We start from the raw sequence: 15,727 nt of genomic DNA, 5'->3' as shown, positions 1-15,727 counted from the left end.
TCCCTACGGCGTAGCCAGGACAGCATATACACATACATACATACATACATACATACATACATACATACATACATACATACATACATACATACATACATACATACATACATACATACATACATACATACATACATACATACATACATACATACATACATACATAGATGGATAGATAGATAGATAGATAGATAGATAGATAGATAGATAGATAGATAGATAGATAGATAGATAGATAGATAGATAGGATCATTGGAGACCTCTGCCCTGTACTAAACTTTGTCAGTTGTAAGGCTGATGATGATGATGATAATTATGGTGATTATGATGATTATGCATGCTACATACGTTAATGTTGTACGCGGTTGTGAGTCGCTGAGCCCTAATTATACGTCTGCTTCAAAGTTTGGGGCAGTCTCGTCTGTTTCTTGCTAAAGCTCTGTTGGTCGTTTCTACTGAAGCACCGTCACAGAGAAGGCCACTTGCAAAGGCCCAATTCATAATCATATAGTAGGTTTGGCACATAAGACTCCGCAATTTAAATAAAACGTTTCCTTAATTACAAGCAAAACTATACATACCACGTATAATTTTGTTCTGCAGCGAATCTTTTCTTTTTTTGTCTTGATCTGCGCGCGCTGTAAAGCCTCTGAGATGCAATACCGACAAGCCTAACAAATCATACTCGTAAGAAATAAGATGCAGCGTGCGCCAAGCATAGGCGTTACAATCTACCGAGTACAAGAAGGAAAGAAAAATGTCTTGCGCTTTCGAGTCGTCTTATACAGGCGAATGCACACACTTGAGTTTCAACAGCGGATCAGCTTAAGCTCGAGGTATGTCTGCATAGCGTAGACACAAAACTGAGCAGCCATGCGTAGCATATCCCTGTGTAGTACATCATATCAAGGGGGTGGGGAGTGAAACGAGAACAGATTCTTGAAGGAGGGTGACGAGTGGGGTTAAGTGACGCAGTAACTGTCTCTCAGGCGAGAACACCACAACCACGAGACTTAGGGGAGAAGTGGGAAAAAGGGTAGGGGAAGAATTAGAGTGGAGTGAGATGCGTGGTTGTTGTGATGAAAAAGGAAAGAATGAGGGGAGAGGGTAAATTATGGCATACCCACATACGGCCGAGTGTCGCAAGACGATGGGAAAGACAGGTGAGGGTAAGGAGGGGCAGATGGTGAAGTATAGTATAGTATAGTATAGTATAGTATAGTGCAGTATAGTAAATGAATAGAAAATAGAAGTGCAGGTGAGTTCGAGAGAAAGAAGGAGGGGTACGCCACCAGCTGTGTGGTTTCCTTAGTGTCGTACCAGTATAGCGCGTAGCTGCCCACTTCTCCCCCCCCCCCCTCGGTCTTCTTATTGCTCCATTTTACTCTGTAACATATTGATTCCTTCTGTAGTTTAACGGTTTAGTCTGATGAGACATATAGAGCATTAGTCTTAAAAGGGCTCGTCCATTCACCGGGGGAATCTGACTCGTCACGTGCACGCGCCATACGTGAAGCGAGATCCATGGGGTCGTCTCGAGCCCAGCGAAGCAAATTTAGCCGGGTGACTCCGTGCATACTGGCTGCTGCTGCCTTGCGACAAACGGGACGGGCATTCTAGCATCTCTCGGCGATGCGCGGCCGGGACGTGCCCCACCGCGCTCGGCTGGACGGCGAGCGCAGTGTGGGTCGTTGGCGTTTCCATGACCTCGTTTGCGGCCTCTCATTGAATGAGGGATAGGCAGCACGCGCCAGTGACAGCGCGCGCAGTACTGTCGCTTCGAGCTTCGAAGGAGTTATTAAATAGACACTAGAGAAGCGATACAATGAATCTGCTCGGACCGATACGAAAAGTCATACGGCGAAAGTAGTCTCTCTCTCTTCTTCTGGGTTAAAATTTTTTTTTATTGATTCTCCACCACCCCCCCCCCCCCTCCTCCCGTGTCCCCAACCCGATAACCATGAAGGCTTTCTGACCCATAGTGGCGTAGCCGGAAATGTTTTCCCAGAAGTAGGGAGTTCAACTATATGTATGTTCGTGCGTGCATTTTCATGTGCGCGTGTAAAATTGTAATTGTAATTGTAGCGAAATTGTAAAATTTCATGGGAGAGGGGCACCCCCTCTAGCTTGGCTACGCTCATGCAACGTGGTCTTCTAATGCCTCCGAGATCGTCATATAAGAAGCCTGTGACGTCACTCTATGTCCTAGTAGGCGTCAAGTATAGGTCACGTGACCGGAGGAGGGAGTGAATGAAGAAATAAACAAAACAAAATGATGATGACTGTGACGACTCGTTGTGTAAAGCCTATAACGTGGCCGAATACGTGCGACGGCGATCGGCAAGCCCACTCGCCTCCAACGAGGCGTCTCTTGGGCGCGGAAGCTGCATACTCCGCCAGCAGCCGACTGTCCGAATGGCTTCACTCGCTTAATTGAATTGCGCGCGCTTTGCTCAGTGGCTTGCAGTAGGCTATTGACAAGTTCGGTTGGAATGCGCGCGAGCGCGATACGAGACGGAATCTGCACGGCCGAGTTTAGCACGAGATACTAGGGACGAGAGGTGAGCATGCGGCACGATGCGTGAGACGCGAGCATGCGCAGTGGGGGCGTGGACATCGCCGCCGACGCACGACATCGTACCACTAAGAAACACTCCGCATTTAAAATAGAGAGTTTTAGTACTGCGGAATGGTGCTACGTACGCATCACGCAAGCGCCTTGCGTTACGTGGCGTCGTTTGCCACTAATCGGCTTTTAGTACGCCGTAGTACCCGCGTACGTAACGAGCGTGAAGCGTGTTGCGTCATCTGGTAGATCAAAATAGAAGCTCATGTTGTTGACAGCCAATGTGAGCCAATCCAAGTGTTATAGCCAGATTATGGCCATATTTTAAGCCACAGAGCCGGTCGGTGCTTGCCTTCGATGCCGCCATTTTGCAAAACGAAGAGTCTCGCGCTGTCGCGAACTTGTTCGAGAGCAGCACGATCAGCTCATACGTACGCACGCACGCATCTCATGCGTGCGTACGTAGCGGCTACGTACGTAACGCAATACGTGCGCGTTGCGATCTGCGCATGCGCACTACGCAGAACGTGGCGTCCTTACGTACGCAACGCCGCCACATACGCAGCGTACGCAGTACTAAAGCTCTCTAATTTCCACACGCTTTCGAGAGAAACCATTGCAAGGTTAGACACTTCAGATGGTACGCTTTTTTATATATATCGACACAAAACAGAAAAGCAATGAAGGACGGTAGACAGTCTATTTAACCACATTTTATCTCAACCCGACACGACAGCTGTGTCGTAGGAGTACATGTGTGATGTTTACAAAATTAGATAGCCATGACTGCATCCCCAATTGACGTTTCACAAACATAACGGTCTATTTCAAAAGCAGTTGCGACACATAGCGTAGCTCTGTGGTAGAATACTTTGTTGCCATGCGGAATGCTGGGGTTCGACTCGTACTAGAACCATGACATTATTTCTTTACATTCGTCGGATTAATGCAGCCAATGTCAGCTTTTTTTTTTCTTCAAACGCTTAAAGACATGCTTTGGTCACAAATAACACAAACACACAAAGTAAAGGAACACTCAACGACAAGCACAAGCCGCTTGTGCTTGTCGTTGAGTGTTCCTTTACTTTGTGTGTTTGTGTGTGTTATTTGCGGGAAAAGCATGTCAATAAGCAAGTACCAACTGGGCCAACAATCAGTACCATTACAACATATTTTTTCAAACGCTCACGCGTCAATATTGCCCATGTGTGTTCTCGCCATTCCTGGGTAGATATGAAGTGTCAGTCACCAGTGGCACACACCCACATATAAGGGGCCCATACCCGCCCGCACGTATGTGCCACTGCTCGACGGGAAGTGTTTGACGACGTACACGACGAGATTGTGACAATATTATGTCATGACTAGCGAGTCGTATTCGTCAAATCATCATCCCTTCCCATGCTAATTTTGGTTTACCCCAAGCTAGGGGAGTGATCACCAGAGCACGCAGACGTAGGCACATAGATAGATAGATAGATAGATAGATAGATAGATAGATAGATAGATAGATAGATAGATAGATAGATAGATAGATAGATAGATAGATAGATAGATAGATAGACGCCAAAAGTGCTTGCAGTGCGCAAAGAAATATTTAAAAGCACTACGTAAGTGAATGTCATGTAGGGGAAGGACTATCCTTAACGCAGCATCATGCGGTGCGTGGCAGCAGCGTAAAATAAGGTAAGGCGTCCAAAGATGCAAACTGAGCAACGAGTCCGTGTTTTAAAGGTCTACCCATTACAAAACATTCAGACACATTTAGTCATCATCAGCGACAGAACCATCAACGAAGTGGACGTTTGCGCACCGGACTCGCGTGTTGTCCTATACGGTCACGTTGCGGGCCCATCGCCGATTCGCAAAAGAAATAAGTAATGGCGTAGAGGGCCCTTAACACCTGTGGTGCATTCAGTGATACTTTGAAACGGCCAATGCTACGTGCACAGTCATTCGTTCCCTTGCAGCACAATGCACCGCGAACCGAAGCACTTTAGTAGTTCTGAAGCCGACGCGCACGAGGCTCGACAACGCCCTAGCTCTAGAAAGCGAAGCTCAATTGCCCTTCCTCCCCCCCACTTCCCTTCCTCTCTCTTGGTATAGCCGGTAGGACGCATCCATGCACACTTCTGTTCACACTGGGCAAACATGGGCGTCTGGCCTGATATTCACTGCATTCGCTTTCAGACAGAGATGACCCGGCCTCGAACACGGGCCCCGGAAAGACAATAGAGTTTATTTTGTTTATTACTTCGTGAGCTCGCACCAGTTGTGGGCGAGAAGTGTTTCCTTTTTAACAACACCAGCGGCACGGGTCAGTAAGTACAAACTGCCATTCAGAACGTTCTGTGGGCATTCGCGGGTTTTCTTTCCCGTGGAAAGGTTCTCACAATGGAAACAAGACACACCCCCACGCAGTGACGAACATGCGACATGTGTGTTATCAGAAGTACTTAAGTCATTAGTGGCGTGCTAAAACCGTGTGTTTAGAACAGAATGTGAATGATGGCTTGCACTATGTATACTTACTATATCATGGAAGAGCGATTAGCTGTTCCTTTTGCACACCGACGCACTAGGCGCAAGGAGGTGTGCAGAAATGCTATGCGTTTAGAAAAAAAAAGTGGTTAACTATTATGGGTACTTTGTACGCTACTACGGGAAAGAACCACATAAAGAGCACGAGAACGAAACCTACTCAGATTCATACAGAGATAGAAGTGTTTTGAACCAATCTTCGACAGTTTAAAGTACGAAGTACTCTATGGGAGAGCGGTAAGCTGCCTCGGATGGTTCGCTGTTTAGAAAAAAAATGTTTCTACTACGAAGAACGCTGTGTTTAGAAAAAGTATTTAACGATTTATTGCACATAGTGCTCCACTATGGGAGAGCAGAAAGCCGTCCCTACGATGAGATAACGTTGAAGACTGCTAGGCCGAAGAAAACTGTGTGTTTAGACAACGCTTTTAATGATTTGGAGTACGAGGTACTCTACTATAGGCTACCGGCAATGCAGGTTACGAAATCTGATGGTAGTGCCAGAACACACAGCCTAGCGAGTAGGCGCAGCAAAACCGAGCCTTCCAATGCGTAGCCTAGCGAGTAGACGCAGCAAAATCGGAATCGCACGTGCATATCATTTTCTTTTTTAGTTGTGCGCATGGCGGTCACGGCTGATTACGTAAGCGCTCAGGAACCGTTCTCCGAAAACGTGCCATTAAGGGCACTGACGCTTCAGCGTGTCACTGTGTTAAGTGAGCGTTTCATATTCTTAGTATCCCTGGCGGTCGGCGCCAACAATGCTTAGGCGGCCCAAAAAGCTTGGTCGCGCCCTCTGGTCCACTTTCGGGTGCCTATTGGAGAGCATAAAGCTGTCCTGTGGGCCTCTACCACACAGACAAAACTAGATAGAAAGGAGCCATCCCTACGGTGGGATAACGTTGAAGACTGCTAGGTCGAAGGAAACAGTGTGTTTAGACAACAATTTTAACGACTTAGAGTACGAGGTACTCTACTATGGGAAAGCTTAAAGCCGTCCCGTGAGCCTCTACAAAAAGGAAACTGTGTTTAGATAGAATGTTTTACGATTTCGAGTACTGCTTACTCAACTAGGGGAGGGCAGTGAGCCGTCCCGCTGTGTTTAGCAAAAAACTGGTAACAATTTAGAGTACTTGATACTCTACTATGGGAGAGCACTAGGCCGTCCCGCTGTCAAAGTCGAAAAAAAAGCATCATTATTGTTGGAAACAGGAAAACAGCGCATGATTCCAAATCCACCTCTGCACACTCTCCAGAAACTGGACAGGCAGATTGGTTGATTTCGGCAACATACCTCGTCTAATATTGCAAGGACTTTATTTTTGTGAACATATTTCAAGAGTGATTCGACCACTGCACGTGACTTTTACTAGAGACGCTGTAGGCTCTCGCGCGTAAAAAAGAACATAATGTTTTATTTGAGAATTTCAGGAAGCTCCGCGCTTTGAAGCCGCCGAGCTAGACTTTCGGCTAGCATAACATGGTAAGCACTTCGCGAGGCTTGCACTGGGTGGCACAATGTGTACACGCAGAGCTGGTCCTGGCTTAAGTTACTGTATATGCTCGCTACCTACCTCTAGTCCTGGCTAGAGTCACTGTATATGCTGCCTGCTGTGTATGCCCCCTAAAGGTAGCATATACAGTGTCTCTAGCCCTGGCTTAACTATATGCACACGTGCATTCACACACGGATGAGCGAAGTGTTCGTGTGATAACGTTGTAAATAACGAGTATAGGCTGAGTATCTATCGGGTTCGATTTGGCATCACTTGGCAATCATAGCACCAGATGCTTAATTAAAATAGTTTTTAAATGCGAAGCATTTCTTGGCGAACTTCGGCGACTTTGAGCGTATCTATCTACCTCTCTATCTATACCGGGTGTTCAAAATTAAGCTTTATGATTTTTTTAAAATTAGGCGCTCGAAGGCACGTGAGAACCACTTGTGCAAATAAGTTAAGCGGCCAGGGGGACAGAAAGTTAGATGATAATTATCGCTGTCAGCAGCCCAATTAACTAAAATTTAATAATTAACTTTTTACTGGCTGCGGTAAGTTGGCATGTTTATATTGAAAAAATGTAGGCAGTGGTGTTTGTACACAGTTTCAGTTGGAAGATTTTTTCTAGCACGCCTGTGTTCCGAGATATCCGGCTCCAAAGTTTAATTGTCTTTCGCACGATTACGCATGCAAGAGGGTGAGGGTCCGCGCAAAGCTCCTCCCTAAAGTGACGCATCTGTTGCGTGTGGTGTTTAGTGTGTGAAGAGGGTGGAAGCGTAGGCATAGGTGATAGCAATTACCCTTGCCCTCTTCGGCCGTCGAAATCAAAAATCGAAGAACGCTTGCAACCAGTGTCGTAACACGCAACTGCAGAGCCTCTAACGATAGTGGCAGATACCATGCCGAGATAATGGTGCGAGCGGAGAATCTGGATGCCAGTGCGCGTGCGTAATAATCACTAGAGAAGCATGCGTGGTCGTTGCCTGGGCTACGCGAATAGCGTGACTGCTGATGTCCGAGTACTGTAACTTTTATTGAAACAAGAGCAACAACTCCACCAATAATAACTGAAACAGTTTTATCCTTGCTAACGCATATTTCCTGCTGCTACATAAGCATATTTCGGTCATGCACAAATCTCATCGAAACTCTTCACCTCTCAAGACGTCAATGCCCCAAAAAGTGTTCAAAATGCCTGCCTTCGGCAGCAACGCAAAGCATGAACCGCTGTCGCGTCGACTCGATGACTCGGCGCAGTACTTCTGCAGGAATACTCGCACAGGCAGATGTTATCCTGTCCTTCATGTCATTAACATCGCTGGGCTCTGTTACGTAAACTCGATCTTTAACGTAGCCCCAAAGGAAAAAGTCGAGCGGAGAAAGGTCAGGTGATCTTGGTGGCCAAAACATCGCTCCTGCGCGCCCAATCCACTGTTGTGGAAAACGTCTGTCCAACCAGTTCTTCGCCCTGGTAGAAAAATGTGGTGGTGCTCCATCGTGCTGAAACCATACTTGGCGCAGGTCATTCAGGGAAAGACTGCAGACAAGATCATCAATGACAACACCTAATATTTCTTCTGTGTACATCTTTCCGTTCAAGTTGTCCTCAAAAAAGTGAGGTCCGATGATCCTGTCCCCGAGTATGCCGCACCACACATTCACACTCCAGCGAACTTGATGCTTGTGCTGCCTCAGCCAGTGTGGGTTTTCTTGTGCCCAATAATGGGCGTTGTGAAGATTAACACTTCCATTTCGGCAAAACCGAGCTTCATCAGTCCAAATTATTCTGTGCAAAAAGTCATTTTCTTGATCAGTTTTGATGAGGCCCCAATTGCAGAAGTCAACTCGCCTTTCAAAGTCCGCCTCATTTAGGTCCTGATGAAGGTAAACGTGATATGGATGGAACTTGTGCTTTCTTAAAACATTTGTGACTGTTCCGATGCTGCGACCGCACTGATCGGCAATCTGTCGGATGCTGAGCTCTGGCATCGAGGTTACGCACGCGACAACGTCGATTTCAAAGTCTTCATCGACGATTGCCTTCCTGGTCCGTCTCGGAAGGTGGACAGAGCCTGTTGTGCAGAAGCGTCGAAACAGGTTTGTGAAAGTGGGCCTTGTTGGAAGGGGACGGTGTGGGTGGCGAGACGCGTAAAGCTCCATTGCTAACGAAGCGTTGCCATTCATTTCAGCCATTGCAAGCACCACGTCTACTTTTACTTTGGTAGAATACCTCACGCCAGAAGCAGCCATATTAGCTCGAAAGGACTCCACGTGGATTTCCTTGGTAGACCTTCAATGCAGAGACGCTGTGCTCTAACCGGAGGCACCCTAGTGCAGGACGGTCCTGCTAACGCGTTCACAAGAAGATGTCTCAGTGTGATCTAAAGTCACGAAAAAACGTCGCGAAAAATGGTCTCCTGTTATCGCGTTCATCAGGATCATGCGTAAGGCTCATGGCGCACCGCGCTGTCACATTTTGATTTCGCCGGCTGAAGAGGGCAAGGGTAATTGCTATCACCTATGCCTACGCTTCCACCCTCTTCACACACTAAACACCACACGCAACAGATGCGTCACTTTAGGGAGGAGCTTTGCGCGGACCCTCACCCTCTTGCATGCGTAATCGTGCGAAAGACAATTAAACTTTGGAGCCGGATATCTCGGAACACAGGCGTGCTAGAAAAAATCTTCCAACTGAAACTGTGTACAAACACCACTGCCTACATTTTTTCAATATAAACATGCCAACTTACCGCAGCCAGTAAAAAGTTAATTATTAAATTTTAGTTAATTGGGCTGCTGACAGCGATAATTATCATCTAACTTTCTGTCCCCCTGGCCGCTTAACTTATTTGCACAAGTGGTTCTCACGTGCCTTCGAGCGCCTAATTTTAAAAAAATCATAAAGCTTAATTTTGAACACCCGGTATATTTAGCCGCTTACACTTAGCTATCCTGGCCGTTTGGATAATGGTATCAATACCAAACTTGGTGTGACATAACATGGCTGTATGACGAACATAACCGACTAGTCATAACACGAAAAATATGACATGTATGTCATGAATGCCGTGATTTACATTTTATGATCTTGGTGCTCTTGCGGTGGTTTCATTCACATGATATGTTGCAAAACTGGCGTGGTATCACATGACTGCATGGCGAACACAACCGACAGACCCTAACATGAAAATCATGACATGCGTGTCATGTAACAACATGACTACATGCCACACTCATGATGTGCTCGCGGCCGCTTCGCTAGCTTTGCATCTACCAAATTTGGTATGACGGGACGTGAATGGATGACGAAGGTATGTTACTAGTGCAAACATGATAATCATGAGATGCGTGTCATGCAACAACATGACTACATGCCACGCTCATGATGGGCTCGCGGCCATTTCGATAGCTTCACATGTACCCAATTCGGTATTACGGGACGTGAATGGATGACGAAGGTATATGTAACTGGTATTAACATGGTAATCACGAGATGCGCGTGATGTAAAAACAAGACTACATGCTACGCTCATGATGTGCTCGCGGCTGTTTCACTAACTTCACATGTACCATATCCGGTATTACGTGACGCGAACGGACGATATGGGTAAATGACACGTCCAAACATCATGATCATAACATGCGTGTCACGTAACGACATGACTACGTCCCACACTGATGATGCGTTCGTGGCCGATTCGCTAACTTAACATGTGCCAAATTTGGTATTACAAACATAAATGGATCACGAAGGTATGTGACTGGTGCAAACATGATAACCATGAGATGCGGGTCATGTAAGAACATGGCTACATGCAACATTCAAGACGCCTATACACTTCAACGTGAGCCGGTAAGCGTGCGAGTCGGCGTTCATTTCATTGCGTCATGCCGGCAACGCCACGCCAGGCGCCGATATCCCCCTAGTAGAGATCAGTGAATCTGCCCAATGACCTCCATTGTGGATCTGCCAGTGTATACTCGCAGGCGCGCGCTGCGTTGCTTTGACGCATGCGCGTTCGGGCGCACGCGGCGTCCCTCCGTCACGAAGAGAGGCGGACGCGGTGCGGTCTAAGTAACGTCTCTGGCGCAAAAGCAGCATGTCGCATATCACGCTCGTTGCCACCGGGCTGCGCCGACGGACGCTGGTCGCGTTTCGCTAGCGTGGCGTCGCTGCGCCCAGCCTGCGCGTGCGTCTACGTTGCGTCGAAGTACATTGGGCCCTTGATGACGCGCCCGCCGCCGTTTCGCTAACTCCACATGTACCGAATTCGGCATTACGTGACGCGAACGGACGACTTGGTAAATGACACGTCCAAACATGATGCTCATAAAAGACATGTCATGTAACAACATGACTACAAGCCACGCTCATAGCGTCATCGCGGCCGTTTCACTAGTTCTACATATACCAAGTTTGGTATTACGTGACGTGAATGGACGGCGAATGTAAATGAAACGTCCAAACATGATAATCATGGTATGGATGTCATGTAAAACATGACTACATGCTCCGCTCATAGCACACTCGCGGTCGTTTCACTAGCTTCATGTGTACGAAAGTTTGTGTCAGGTGACGTTAATAAATGACGAAGGCAAATGAAACGTCCAAATGTTGATAATCATGGCAAAGAAATCAATGACGGCATAATGCTTCCTCCGTCTCGTAACGTTGCGTTGATTTTGAAGTGGCCTGTCAACCATCCTCATTCGTGCTTCACATATCATCAATTCCCACCGCACGTGGGATCTGCCATTTTTCTCTCAATCTTTATTTATCTATTTCTCTTCTATCTATTTCTTTCTTTATATTTCCTCAGTTTCTTTCTTTACTTTCTCTCTCTCTCTCTCTCTTATATTGTCTGCTTCTACCCATAGTTTCTTTAGCTCTCTTCTGCCATTGTTTTTCTTTCTCTAGACTTTTGCTTTATGTGCTTTTTGTGTCTGTTTCTTTCTGTCTCTTTATATCCGTCTATTTTTTCTCTCGCTCTGTGTCGCTGTTTTCTCGCCCATCCGATTTGTTGCATCCCACGCCAGGCAAATCGGCGCCGCGGGAGAGGGCGCGCGTGCACGATGGTGGCTTTTAGGGCCAAAGCTCCTCAAGGTCAAGTCGTGTCCACCGTCGTCTCTCGGTGGCGATGAAGAACAAGCACGTTCCAGACCACACATTATACTCCTGATATCACGGCACAGCACGAGCAAGATACCCGCCCAGTATACGCCAGGACGATGACTTTGATGACGATAATGATCACGGAAAACGACTGGTTTGCGCAGTATATGACGTCTCCACGTGCTCTACGATGCGTTTTGTGTGACTGGAAACAACCAACCTCCACCAGGGGAGCAGACCCCATCTTTGCCAGCAAAATTCACAACTCAACGCGAGATACCATTTATGACCAATAAACATTGTACATAACTGCCCACCGCTTGGGCGCTCATGCATCTACATACGTGAGTGGTCGAAGCCACGTAGGATTTACGGTAAAACAGAACGACCCCACTGCTTCGCCCACTCATCATCGTTCACTTCGTAAATATTCCGTAATTGCTTTCTTGTCTACACCGCATGTCGGACAAAAAGCGCTCATAACGGATCTCCTCTAATAAATATAGCCTTGTCACCACGCGCCGGAGTTGTATATAGCGTGCTAGACACGGTACATGCACTGGACGGCGCACACTTTCAAGTTATTGGAAGCCTTTCTTATACCAACTCGCATTCGTTGTACAGGTGCTGTGTCGGCGAGTACCTAAGTCCATATATAGACGAAATATCTCGGTTAAGGTGTATTTTTTTGTTCTTTTCTTTCTTTGCTTCGTCGGGAAGCGAAGGACGCGGGAGAACAGTTCTAGGCCTTCGTGAAGCCTCTGGTCTGTTCTGACATGCAGCCATCTGCCCTACGTGTTCGCGACCTTGCCGTGCTGTCGTCGAGTGACTGTACATCTTCATGTTGAGCCGGTCCCTCAAGCAGTTTCATATGATCAAAAAGTAACACTCAGCTAATTAAGTAAAGTAAAGTACTTGTGTTCACAACCTTGCCAGTCAGGCACCACTAGACAGCCGGGGCAAGTACCTCTTTAAACGTGCAATGGACGGTAAATAACTTGTATTTGTTTGTGAACCCGGTGTGCAAAAAAAAAAAAAAGCTTGTTTTCCCAAACTATAGCTTTATAATGAATTTAAACAGGAAAAATCGCCTTTCGAATTCACATCAATGTATTGATATGAACACTTTTGTCAGCTGAAATAACTTGAGAATAGAGCGGATTGAGTTTCCCAATTTCACCACTTGTAATGATATTCATCGATATTTCAGTGGTACGTGTAGTTTCTTTTTTTAAATAATATTCAAAAGCTTGTGTACGACATACATTGTTCTGTAGCGCAAAACTCGCTTCTCCACAAGCAATGTAACTCAGCGGCTGTTCTTCTACTATAATGAAATCGCGAGTTTGAAGATCCCGATGAATCAAGCATCGGAATTCCCTTCTGTTTGCCTCTATATAGAATGTCTACTTAACTAATTTCTAGAACTAGTGATTCACAAAGAAGTATGTGATGGAGACCTTCATAGGGCACTTAATCCAGAGAATGGTCTGCACAGCCTTCGTTGATGAGTCACTTTGTGTGTATTATACCCCTATATAATCAACAATATATATACCTTGCTACATTCTGATAAATGATTTCACCCGTGGCAGGGCCAGTAGAGGCCGTTACAATGGGGTACACAAAGCGTTCTATGGTCTTGAGTTTCGCCACTCAGAATGCGGTGAACGCAGGTCAGCCTCTCTTCCTGTTTGTTCAGCGTTTCATCCCTAATTCATTCGAAACAGCACGCTTGTAGACAAGCCACGCAAAGCTGCTTCGCGTCGATTTGATTCCTATTTGATTTAGATTTAATGTCGCAACTGCGTTTGTCGTGGCACCGAGTTCGACAAGCAAAGGGAAATTCTGCGTGAAGTCTCAAGATTTTTATGTTGATTAACAAGAAAATGTAAGTGGCCGCTTTACAAGTGATTCCATCACGTAAAAATATACAAACATTTCCACGTCATTTTGACAGCTTTGCTATCGAGATTCTCATTCGTCTCGCTTTGCTGGGGACAAAGTTCACCAGTCTCAAGAATTTAGGGCGCGCCTACTGCGCAGGAACGTACAAACACAACGAACTCAAAGAATCCAAAGACAGCATAGACAATTCCAAAGCTTTATAACGTTTCAAAGAGTGATAAGCACGCAGCAGTGCGCAGTCAGCGCTGCCCGTATGTGCATCTTTATCGTTCGTGTCGTTCTCTCGGATGGTCAACTTGTCAAAGGATGAGTCGAGACCAACCGTAAGCCCAACTTTCAGTTTCACTTCTCTATTTTCAGATGAGTAACAGACTCCAAAATCACGTGCGTTATTCCACGATAACAGCAACTTCACTCTAACAAAAATCGAGTATTTGGGGGAGTAGTTCTGCCGCGCAGTAAAAATAGTCACCTACCTCGCGTAATTTCCTCGCGTTATCAGCGCTGTGCCGCCACTTAGAGGTCACGAACGGCGCGCATGCTATAAGCGTGACATAGCCGAATTTCTTGATAGGAAAGTGGCGAGAGGCGGGTTTTCAAGAAAGGAAACGCGACGAGAGATAGATGACGATTGCATTTGTGTGGCGGAAATGCTGTCAAATACTTTCTTTTTTGAGAGGAGAGATAGAGCGTGCACATTTCGGAGCCCGAATAGAGGTTACACCACGCACCAAACGATCAGGTGCTACTGGACGCGCAGCGACTGCTATCACACGCCCGCCGGTCGCGTACGGCGCCCTGCAAAGAAATGCAATGACAAGACACTTGCTGCTCGCCTGTTGAAACTGGCCGATCCATCGCAGTACTTCATGTACGACACGGTGTGCGAGCGCGATGACGGTGCATTGTGATATAGAATACAGAGTTGGTATGGTAAGCGCTAGCGAGCGAAAAAGAGGGAGCCAAGATGCGGCTGCAACGAGCAGGCAGCGAGCACGAGCAGCAGGCGTTTTTAAAGGGAGAAGAGAGAGAGCCAGAAACCTGTGGTCGGGTGGCGTGAATGTGATCTCCTCGTGCGGCGGTCGCTTGCCGTCGGTGGGCGATGCCATGGTGGTAAGCGGCGGTATGTTCGGCGCGCGCTACGGGACACCGCTGCAGGGCCCGGGCCGCGGTCCGCTGCTGCTTCGCATGCCGCCGCCGCTGGTCGTCGCCGATGCTGCACTGGCGGACGGGCGCCGCTCCGCTGCGGAGCGCCAGGATCGGAACGCGCCGCGGTTGGAACCAGCGCCCGCGCGCCCGTCGTTACGATGCTCGCCGACGCCGCGAGCGCCATCTGCCGCGCTTCTCGAAGGGCGCGCGCCCGCGGCTCCTCAGGCGTTGCGGGCAAAAAAAAAAAAAAAAAAAAAAGGATGACACGCAACGTTTGAAGGGCCTTTATACAACCTCTGAGTATGCAAATAATAAGCGCGTTATCATGTACCGGCATTTTCAGTTTTTTTAAAGGAGATAAGGTCATTACGTGAGAGAGATATATCCCTCGCATGAGGACCAATGTCGGCCGGTCCTAGAGAATTCACTAGTGATACACGTCAGCATTGTACTAAGTTACCTCGCACCTTTTTTTTTTCCATGCTGTCACATGCCAGTTCCGTCTTGCCTCGCATAACTATGGTGCACGATTGACAGATTTCACGTCATTTCGTGCGTGTTCAAATCATCTAGCGGAGATAGTGGCGTGTAGCCGCAACGCCCGAAATCCTGATAACCTCAATGTGTCATGCTAACACTGTCACGTGTTCTATGAAGAAGTAAGTGGCGCAAAGGAGGTAGCGTTCGTTTGTAGGAAGTGTAGTGAATGCGAGTGTATAGGTCGGCAAATTGACTCACGAGTCGACCCGCTCGGAATAACTCAAACTCAAATCGAACCGTGAGTCTTTCAGTGAGTCCGGGTGAGTAAATTTTGTTAGGTCTGAGTCCGAGTGGTTCCAAAGCTCGAAAAATAGTTCTTAAGCCTGAGTGGGAGAGAGATAAAGATGCAAGAAAAGGCAGCGAGTTTCAATATTAATCCGAGGGTGAAATACGCATAGGGTACTTTGACCT

General features: G+C 47.1%; 1 protein-coding gene across 1 annotated transcript in view; it reads right to left on the bottom strand.

Annotated features, from left to right (window-relative positions):
• The window catches only part of LOC119176570 (neprilysin-1-like), an 88,806-nt gene extending 73,882 nt beyond the window's left edge, over positions 1-14,924 (bottom strand). Inside the window, exon 1 of the mRNA XM_037427931.2 lies at positions 14,669-14,924. Coding sequence (XP_037283828.2) covers positions 14,669-14,736 — 68 coding nt within the window. The 5' untranslated portion in view covers positions 14,737-14,924. The remainder of the gene's footprint in view (positions 1-14,668) is intronic.
• Positions 14,925-15,727: the final 803 nt, after the last annotated feature.

This window comes from Rhipicephalus microplus, chromosome 3 (genome assembly GCF_043290135.1).
Source record: "Rhipicephalus microplus isolate Deutch F79 chromosome 3, USDA_Rmic, whole genome shotgun sequence".
Lineage (NCBI taxonomy): Eukaryota > Metazoa > Arthropoda > Arachnida > Ixodida > Ixodidae > Rhipicephalus > Rhipicephalus microplus.
This window is presented reverse-complemented; position numbering and strand designations above follow the sequence as displayed.